At 37.3% G+C, this 10,567-nt stretch overlaps 1 protein-coding gene and 1 long non-coding RNA gene across 2 annotated transcripts in view; one reads left to right on the plus strand and one right to left on the minus strand.

Annotated features, from left to right (window-relative positions):
* The first annotated feature begins 351 nt into the window (after nt 1-351).
* Nucleotides 352-689, plus strand: LOC121646240. The gene is made up of 3 exons (XR_006011593.1): nt 352-377; nt 542-563; nt 657-689. It is a non-coding gene; the product is annotated as an uncharacterized LOC121646240 (long non-coding RNA).
* An 8,724-nt stretch (nt 690-9,413) lies between these two features.
* Nucleotides 9,414-10,567, minus strand: part of LOC121645547 (von Willebrand factor A domain-containing protein 5A-like) — a 3,485-nt gene continuing 2,331 nt past the window's right edge. The window contains exon 7 of the mRNA XM_041994037.1: nt 9,414-9,449. Within this exon, the coding sequence (XP_041849971.1) occupies nt 9,414-9,449 (36 nt within the window). The remainder of the gene's footprint in view (nt 9,450-10,567) is intronic.

Below are 10,567 nucleotides of genomic sequence, written 5' to 3' on the forward strand. Positions count from 1 at the left end.
AGCAAGCCTCCAGCCATACAGCTTATGGGTGATCCCCAGTAACATCAGCTGTGCATCCTATGAAGCTATGTAAGACACATTTATCCAGAGAACTACTAGATTTTTTTAGTCAGTATGATGTCAAACTGCTTAAAAATGTCACAAAATGGCTGTTTTTTCCTCTCTAGACTCATTGGTCTTGAGGAAAGTTTGGAATTTCTGCCACTGGACCTTTCCATGGGTGTCAGATCAAGCATGGATTCACTCAAAAACACATTCACATGTACGTGTCAAAAACGTTTTTCTGATAAACGTTTTCAAAAAAGCCCAATGCTACCACATTGATAAGTTAATTTTTTTTTTCTGAAACAGGTTGCTCAGTACCAGATTCTTTCAAGGTGAATTCTTTTCTATAAGCATATTGTATGGATTACACATCATTTAATTAAATTTTTTAAGACACCAGTATGCATACTAACTTTAACAGTGACCATATTAAGGTGTTACAAATCACGTAGCCTTATCCACTAGACTAACACATTTTGTTTCCGTTTGACTTCAGTGCAAGGAGACAACTGTTGATGGTAAGCTTGATAAATATTATTTCTTTCCACTATTATCACACAGCCCCATTGTTAAGAACCAATATCTAATAGCCAAAATTTCACCTTTCACAGAGGACCTGATCTGTGCTGATATCAATAGGTGGGTATAACACAGCTTCACCAGGTGCTGAGGTTGCCACTTGTTTTACGCAGTGTAACCATAATCACATGGATGTCTTTTATTGTTGTTTCTTTCAGATCCCAACTCCAGCAGAAACTGGTGGACGACAATTCCACTACAGCCCAATGCAATCTTACCATCATTGAACATGCCTGTACCTTGGTAAGTTTATGTCAGTGTTTCCCAATCCAGGTCCTCCGACCCCCTGCCCTGCATGTCTGAGACATGTTCCTGCTCCAACACACCTGATTTAAAGTAATGAATTTCCTCATTAATTTCTTTGCAGCCTGTTAACAAGCCATTCATTTAATTCAGGCGATAAAGTAGGCTTACATCTAAAACATGCAGGGCAGGGGGTCCTGAGGACCTGGACTGGGAAACACTGGTCTATGTCATGTGATCTTTGAATCCTGTAAAACAACTGCCCATTTGCTACATCACAAACTCGAAGCAAAGCTCTAAAATTGCTGAAAAGTTTTCTTTTCGTTTTTAATTATTCAATTTTTCCTCCCCACCCTCAAGGCTACACACCTCGCACAAGAAAACTTGGCCTCACTGTTGAAATGCTCTCTGGAAAGCCAAAGGACATACCCAGTTGAGGTCTGGAAGCTTTTCTTCCATAAAGCTTCTGCTGCTCTGGACCAGGCTCTTGATACATTTGCCACCATGGTAAGTCCAGTCCCACAGCTTCACAAAACTGATTGTAATCCCGCGCTGATTCAATGTCCATCCTAATTTCCTCCAATTCTAGGCCCCAACAACAGCAGTCCATCCTTGGCAACAGCTCTTGAGGCTCTGGTAGAAATGAGACTGGCCAACTTCAGCCAAGCACAACTTCAGAGTGAAGACTTCATCAGGAATTGGTTTCAGAAAAAGATCCGTCCTTTCCTGGCTTCTTCATCCCCAAATTTCTTAATCTGCCTTAGCAACGACAACTTCAGCTGCCTCACATACCAGATAGTGTTAGTTAATATCCATCCCTCCATTGTGGATAATGTAACGGACAAATCCACAGAAGTCTTCATTTCAAAGATCTTTGCTCATCTTTTAGAATCAAGGCATTCAGCAACCAAAAGGTCTTGATGGACAGTGACACACAGCGAGCAGTCATTTCAGCATATATTTGGTCACTTGTTCCTCCGGTTCACAGAAACACAGCAAATGTTTGTTTATGCCAGCAGGTTACCAGCGCATGTATTGGATGTGATGGCAGAGCGCCCTCTGCTGGCTCATAATGCAAATTACTTCTAATAGTTTGGAGCACTCAAGATGCTTCACAGATGTGGAAGCTGCTCTGGCACCAGTGGCGTCGTCAGCCGATTTTCCCGGGGCTTTAGCCCCGGGTCTTTTGAGTCTAGCCCCGGCAGCAAAGACCAATGTAAGTCACTGTATATAGATGCTGTTAAACTTAACTGCCACCCTCTCTTCCAGCCGCTCCGCTCCGTTATTTCTCAACAGCCACAGGTTACACACACACACACACGCTCACATCCAGAGCAACGCTGGGCTGAGCAGGGCTGGACTGTGGGTTGGAGGGTCTGATTAGCCCTGTCACTAACGTCAAATTACGTATCTGGGTATCAGATTACAGTACGTTGCTTCTATAGCGCCACAAACCCACAGCCGATAACCATGGGGCTCTGTGTGCGCATGTGCAGAGGAGAGAGCAGCAACAGCAGTCGGAACGCGGCAAACCAGAGCTAGCAAACCAGCATAGAGCTAGTGTGAAAGATGTGTGATGTCTTCTCTGATTATGTGATTAACTCTCTTGGAGCTGGCCATGTCTGGGTAACATCAGGTTTATTCTGCATCAGTAAAAGACAGAGAGGAATGTCACCTCGCGCAGACAACAGCACATGCTCACTCTCATGGGAATCCTCCGCTACTTTTAGGATTACCCATAGTTCACAAAAAACATTTACAGTACTTAACTGTACAATACATGGAGTGATCGTATAGTGGATCTGATGTCATATAAATGAAATAAAATACAATTAAATTAATTACGCTGTTTCTTTCAGCTTACCAGAATTACTAGAATTATAAACAAAAAATATTATAAAATCTCTATCAATTTTATCACTGAACTGTTACCCTTATTCCCAGCATTTTTCATTTTAAAACATTTATCAACTTCAAAATACAAGTCGAATAAATAACCACAGGAACATTTCATCTTAAAACAATCTGTAAACTTCATATTGTAACATACCTGCATCAGTAAAAGACAGAGAAGAATGTTACCTCCCGCAGACAACAGCACATGCTCACTCTGGAAACGTGGCACATGTTAATGTTAGCTAGCCTAACCCAAATTTTTCACCAGCAATAAAACATTCAAAACTCAAGTCATTACTTAACAAAACCATGGCGAAATTACTCTGAAACACATAATATAAAACTAAAAGGAAGCCAACTTCACTTCAATGCACTTTTCAGTGAGTTTATAATAATATTGTCCACGAACATTCATCTGCACCCCACCTCATGAGAATCCTCTACTTTGAGGATTACCCATAGTTCCTTGCTGTCACTATTATGCTAAGGGATGCAGGTACATTTTACAACAGCAGGTGGCATTGTTTTCCCCATTTAGCAGGATTTAACCTGAACCCATTTACCTATGTTACACTAGCAAAATGGACAGAAAGTCTAAAATAAAGCAGTTACAACTCCTTAGCTGTTTTAGAAGAAAAGTAAAGGTTAAGATACACAGTATTGTCCCAGATATGTGTATTGTTTGTTTGACACAAGCAGGTCGCTACACAAGACATTAGATTATGTTACACGCGCGCAGGTGCCAGTGTGTGCGCGCATCTTGGGGGAAACTCCGAGAGAGCGACAGAGAGATCAGCTGTGACATATGTCATGTATATCCTATACAGTCTAAGTGCATATCAGATAAATAACAACACACTGTTTAGTTTTTAAGAAAAGAACTCAGTATAAACCGTTTATTGAGCAATTGAGACTTAAAGGACTTCTGCTATGACTTGCTATTACAAAGAAATCAGATCAAAATAGTTAAATTTGAGGGGAAACACTCATAGTCTTTTTCTGAAGATTAGTTATGGAAATTGGGGGTTGTCTTATAATCAGGGTTTGGAAGTGTTTTCAATAGCCAACAATCATTCTGACTTATACAGCATTTTTGTTTAGGTATGCTAGTGCTACCTAAGCTGCTAACCTTAGTTATCCTTAGTTAGAATTAGTTATCATTAGTTATCCTTAGTTAGCATTAATGCAACTGAACTGCAACATCTCAACACAAATGAAGGCTGCACATTAAAGTCCAAATTTTAACAAAAACATGTGAAGTTATCATATCTTGAATCATGATTGCTCATGCTCAATAGCAGCGGTTCTTTTTCAGTACTTTACCCCTTTTGGAATATTTTTTTTCCAGTCTTGTATCCTGGACCAGATCAAGGCAAACCCCTTGTTAAGAAAAAAATGGGAAATACTTCAACTTCCAACTTCAATGCTTTCTAGGAAATATTATTTTGTTCTTTCATGTCATTTTTTAAAAATTATTATTAATTACTCAAAGTTTTCATTACCTGGTGTTTTATTTATCTCATGTACCTCCTTTGTATTCCATAGTACTCCTCCCATTTCTGAATGACGGCTCTATAGCCAAGAAAGGTTAATGCATTCATTGTGCTGGAAGATGTTGGTTTAAAAAAATTTGTATTATATTACAACATTGTAATATTATCAGCTTGACTTGTTTTCTGTTTTTTGATTTCATTATTTTGTAGAGGGTAGCGAAGATTAGTTACAGTCAAAGGAGGAGCTAGTAGCAGACATGTCTGAATCAGTCATGGACATTGATAATAGTTATTTAGCTCAGCTAAAGAAAGATAACTTTACAAGCATTTTGTGGCATCTGGTTCTTTGACTCTATAGGAGCTGCCTCAACGACTCCCTGTATAAACCCTCACATGTTTTCATTTTGTACCTTTTACTGTGCAGCGAGTGCATAAGGCCTTCAAATGTTTAAATCACAGAAAACCTCCTGGACCAGATTTGATGGAGCTTTATTTTTTTAAATGGCTGCTGATTTTGTTGCACAGCCTCTTACAATACTTTTTAACCTTTCGATTGAAAGTAAAGAAATTCCATCAGTTTGGAAGTCAGCTTTTGTTGTTTCTCTTTTAAAAGGAGGCCATCCGGCGGCAGTTTTAACCAACTACAGGTCAATATCAAATCAGTGCATTTTGTCAAAAATGATTGAATCTCTTGTGTGTGATCAACTTAAAGAAATTTTATCTTCTTTTAAATTTGCAATCAGGTTTTAGGAAAAAACACAGTACTGCTGCTACTGAAGCACTTTTGTAATACTCCTGTATATATATATATATATATATATATATATATATATATATATATATATATATATATATATATATATATCAAGCTCCCCGGGCTAAGCCCAGGGTGTCCTCAAAAGCTAGAGATGCCCCTGATCTGCACAAATTTTTAAGTCTAAAATCAGATTTCAAATGTCTTTTTTTTTTTTTTTTTTTTTTTTTACAATAGCACAGGATGGGGCACTATTAGGATGGGATACAATAGCACTGAGGGTGTGGTATGATTATCTGTGTTTGGCTGCAGGATACAGCAGATGGCAGCAGTGACACATTGCTAAGGAAGTGAACTAGACTAACTTTACAAAGTAAGAACATTAAATGTGTAATTATCTCTAACCAGAGGTGGGATTAATTTAATTTAATTTAATTTAATTTAATTTAATTTAATTTAATTTAATTTAATTTAATTTAATTTAATTTAATTTTTAAACAAGTCTAAATCACCAGTATTATAAAACATATTTGTAGCTGCACAGCAAAGAAAGATTAGAAAACTGCAATCTTTTATCAAAACTGTAAATTGGTCTGGAACAAGATATTTTAAGGGTTAAACATTTGCCCTGAATCCTTTACCTGTCGATGGAAACACAAAAGGGTTGCTCATGGTCATCTTTCCCCCACTTCTCTCTATTTTCAGAAATGTGATGGAAATATGTGAGACTTTCACTAATTGATTAGTACAACATTCATTAATAATAGAACAGAAAAAGCAATCTTAGAAGACTAAACATCAGCAAACACACAGAATTTGGAAGATTTTTATATAAAAGCACCAACTATTGTTCTAACATTGCTTACTGCACATTTAATCATGTTCCAAGATGGTGGGCACGTTTGTAATCTCTAATTTGTATTTAAATCTAAAAAGATTTAAATAATAATGATGCATCTGCCTGTGACAAATTAAATACTTTCAGTCCGTGCAAAGCAACTTTAAACATGTTCTTTAGGAGGCATCTGATGTTATGCAGGCAAGCTTGAGCCAAAAACTGCCTCCAGCTAAACTCCACAGACATACACACAAACTCTACCACACATGCTCTCAAAACAGAAGCATATGTACATTTAAGATATTTTGCAGAGCTCTTTGCTAGTATTGGCGCATCTAACCTTTGAGAACAAAAGGTAAAATATATTTAATGGATTTCATGGCTATGCATGACTGTGTGGGAATACTTGGCCAGCTCTCCACCCCCACTGATACAGAACAAACCTAACACCTACTCACGTCCAAGCTGTTTCAACCAGTTTCATCACAGATACTGTCCTTCGACATAAAGTAAAGTGAAAACGTGAAGTCCTCACCCTGAAGAGTCAGCTGGTTGCAAACAACCTCTGACTGAAGTGCCACTCTAGCTCAATCAGATCAGACCTGATCGGGACTTGGAGGCTCCTGGGAAAGCGTGTCAGCTTGCATCACTCTTTCCCTTCGTTTTCTGTTCACGCTTATTCATTTTAACAGATGCATTCAAACGGAGAGTGAGCCAACCTCAGGGTGCATCAGGGTCAAGCGGTCGGAAAAACCTATGAATAGTTCACCCGCAAGACAAACAACACATTACACCCCAACAACAACACCTTCTATAAGTGCACCTCCAATGTGCTCCTCTAAAGTGTAAAAAACGCAGGATGATGCACAGACCGAGAACAGAAAGGACCAGAATAAGCTCAGCTCTGAATGTGTGCTTCACATTGATCATAGCTCTTTAATTTGTGGCGTTAAATATGTTTAAATGCTTTATGTAATAGAACCATTAGTGCGTAAAGATCAGTGCAACATTCCTGATTCACTGTCCTTAACATGTGTAAGGTGTCCTTTACCTAATTTTTTACCCTTTGCTCTCCCAGACTTTATGAAGACATACTCAAGCAGACAGTTTAGGTGCTGTTAGAAACTGCTTGGAGCACCCCTCTCATTGAGATCTCATGACAGAACAGGTAAGAGCTACTATGGTGAAAGCACAAAGGGCTACGGTTTCACAATGAAGCCCACGTTGACATTTACTGCTTTTAAGAAGAAAGGAGTTATTGGAAGAATAGATAGTTAGGGTTATAATTAGGATAGCTTAATATGTAAGCCATCATGTTACATAGATGCTACGCTACACATCACACCAGTCCAGATGTTCGATGCATCGCACAATTTAAAACCATAATGTGCCACAATGCTGCTATTTGGAGATTTGCTGAATGTGTCCACACACACATTTGGCAGAGGCACTAAATACTTATAATAACTATATAACCAGGGGCAGAGCTAGAGATGTGGCCAGGGTGGCACTGACCCCCTCTGAAATTTGATGCCACATCAGGTGAACAACAGATCACTGGAGGAGGTTTAAAACACATTTCCAGACAAGCTTGGATCCCCAGTATCACTACATCAATTTAAAGTAAATTTTAAAGTGGTCTCCTAATTAGTCATCCTTTATAAATATTACAATTTGGCTGTACATTTCTCAAAGAGATTTTGTTCTGTAAGGCTACTAAGCTAATGTTAGCCTTGTCATATTTACTTTTCAGTGAGTGAATTTAGGATTACACATAAACTCAGTTAGGCAAGATTTCACATTGGAGCAGGAAATAAACTATAAAGATGCTCAAACAGTATCTCAAAATAAATTACTTAGCGATGACTGAGCTAAAGCTAACTGAGCCATTTAAAACAAGATAGTAAGGCTGTTAGATGATTTTAAAGTAGCTACCGCATGGAAATATGGAGGAATATAGCCTGTTATCAGACTTCTTTGCATTTAAATATATAAGAATAAAGAGAAAAGGAGATTTTTCTAACTTTTTTGCAAAGAGCTCCCAACATGTATGTTTTATCTCTGTAATGTGACCACAGTATTCAGTGCAGTGTATAAGTGTCTGTGAGAGAGGAACACAACAGTTTCTGTTCTTAGTAAAAGGCTTCCCTGATAAAATCTTGCCCACCCTTTGGCCCGCCATGTATAAAATCTTTTAGCTCAGCGACTGATTATAACTGTTGCTATTTGTGTTGCAAACGCAAGTCTCAGGGAGGACTAGTGTGAGAATAACCCTAAAGCTCTTGTAGCAAAGCCACCAAAAACATTGCATGTGTTAAGTAACTCAGAGATTTGATTTAATATATGTACTTGTTTCCATTTTTAGGAGGGGGTTTGAATTCATGTGTTTTGGAAGCAGTACACGTCGTTATTTCTTTGAATCGTTTGGATCTCTTCTATTCTTGATATGTACTTTGGTGCATCTTCAAAGTTAAATGTTATTTTTTTTCATCTTGTTCCAGCGCTTTATTATTTTAGACCCACTTGGAATATTAGTCGGATAAATTCTTAAGAAATCTTTGCAGCATGTGCACCTTGACACAGCAGACTACATGCTAACAAGCTATGCATCAATGCATCCCAAAGCACAAGAGCTCTCAACAAAGGGTGCCAACATTCATTTTCTTCTCAGCTTAAAAAATAATCACAAAGCTTTAATTGGGGGGATGTGAACCAAAGATGCACTTTTATTAGTGGTTATTTATTTATTGTGTCAGGGGTTAAGTACATATAGCAAATTTCTCCCTCCACACCTTTAATTTCTTTAGAGAATGAAGTTTTTCCTTATTTTGTTTTGGCGTTTTGCATAGTCTATGATATAGTTTGTAATGTAGTTTCCTTTTGCATAATTGCTAAAAGACTGGTGACTGATTTCAATATTTAATTCAGTTTAGCTTTATTTGTAGAGTGTCAATTCACAACAAAGTAATTTCAAGGCAATTTCACAGATACAGTCCAATTTAATTTAATTTAATTAATTGGTGTCCAGTTGTAATCAAATTGAAACAAACAATACACAAGACAAAAATAATAGTAATAATAATAAGAAATTTAATTTATAAGCATATTTCAAGACCCCAAAAGACACTTCATAGCAACAACAATCAGGTGGATTGAAGGAGGAGCTGAGGAAGTGAACTAGGGTGATGATGTGAAGGAGGTCAGACAGATATGGAGATGTGAGGTTAAGGATGCCCTTGAAGGTATTGGGGTGGAGTTTGAGTTCAATTGCCTGCTTAACCAGGAAGTTACTGTAGGGCAGGGGTGACAGGATGATGTGATTATAGCTCCACCACTGATACAAACACAGATGATCCCTTTAACTGCCTACTCTAACCGTTTGGTGAAGCAAATTAATGAATCTTATTAGACGTTCATGGAAGTAAACCTGCCGGAGCCATCTCCAAAACTCTCCAAAAGCAGTGTCTGTTATCCCAGCTCTCAGTCAAGTTTTGACCAAATTATTACTATATTATTAAATGTTATCTCAACCTTTCGTTAGAAAACATTGAAATAATTACCTAAATCAAGAAACCAACAGACTGCATGGAATCTCGTCTTTCTGAAAAGGCACAGGGTGGCGGGCAACAGTAGAGAAAAAACACCCTTTTAACAGGTAGGAAAATGTGCAACCTGATATGAATTTTGGTCTTCTTTTTCCCCCATTTTGCAGTGAAGATTTTTATCATAATCTTCACTACCCTAAAGGCTGAGGAGGATTTTTAGCTGTAACTGCAGAAAAAAACCAAAATCAAATTAGCTATGCCAAGTCCAGGTAAACCAAGTAGTACATTAGTTTCTTTATTGTTTTATGGAGCATGTGAGCTGTCTAAGATTACATACTGTTCTTCATTTTCTTTAAAGCTCCTTCTACAAACTGCTTTGTGTGATGCATTTGGTATAAAACCACCAGGAGAAGCTCTGATGTGCTCTGCTACAGGCAGGAATAAACAATGTCATCATTTTAATTGTCTTAGGTACTAATGTTACTAGTAAAACATGTCAGTTTAAAGTAAATAAATACATCAACTGTCTTCTAAAACAAGAAACTGTATCACTGGTCCATTTCTACATCCCTTTTAAGGTCCATACAAAATTTTCTTTGAGGACACAGATTACCTTCCTGGGAAAACAGTATTGCACAGAAAAAGGATTTACAAAACAAGACTCATGAAAGTTTATTTGTCTTTAATTATAATCAAATCATTATGTAATGAGCAAAATGACATCATTACATTAGATGTTAACTAAGACAGGAATGAGGTCAGTTTAATCAAAAAGAAGTCTTAAGTACAAATTAGGTAATTTAATAATCAGCATCAGGTAGATTATGTGAACTGATTCCTGCTGAGGCAGACAGAGAAAGAGTCTATACAACAGCATGAATCAACTATTCCTCATGTTCCTCCTCATGTTGTGAAGACAAAGATGTGTTTACATAGTCACTATATATGGACAAGGTTTTATTATCTGAGGCAAAATAGTTAAAATCCACTCAGCAGCGGATGGCATTTTAGAATGAGGGCTTGCTTTAAGTTGAATTCAAAGTATCTAATTCAAAATATATTATAAAATATAATGCAATTTAAAAAAATTATTGAAAGAAAAATAAATAAAAATAATAATCTAAAATGGAAATTGTGTTGTCTTATTGATATTTAGGGGTTAAAGGAAATTTGC

The sequence above is a fragment of the Melanotaenia boesemani genome, chromosome 9 (assembly GCF_017639745.1).
Source record: "Melanotaenia boesemani isolate fMelBoe1 chromosome 9, fMelBoe1.pri, whole genome shotgun sequence".
NCBI classification, from domain to species: Eukaryota; Metazoa; Chordata; class Actinopteri; order Atheriniformes; family Melanotaeniidae; genus Melanotaenia; species Melanotaenia boesemani.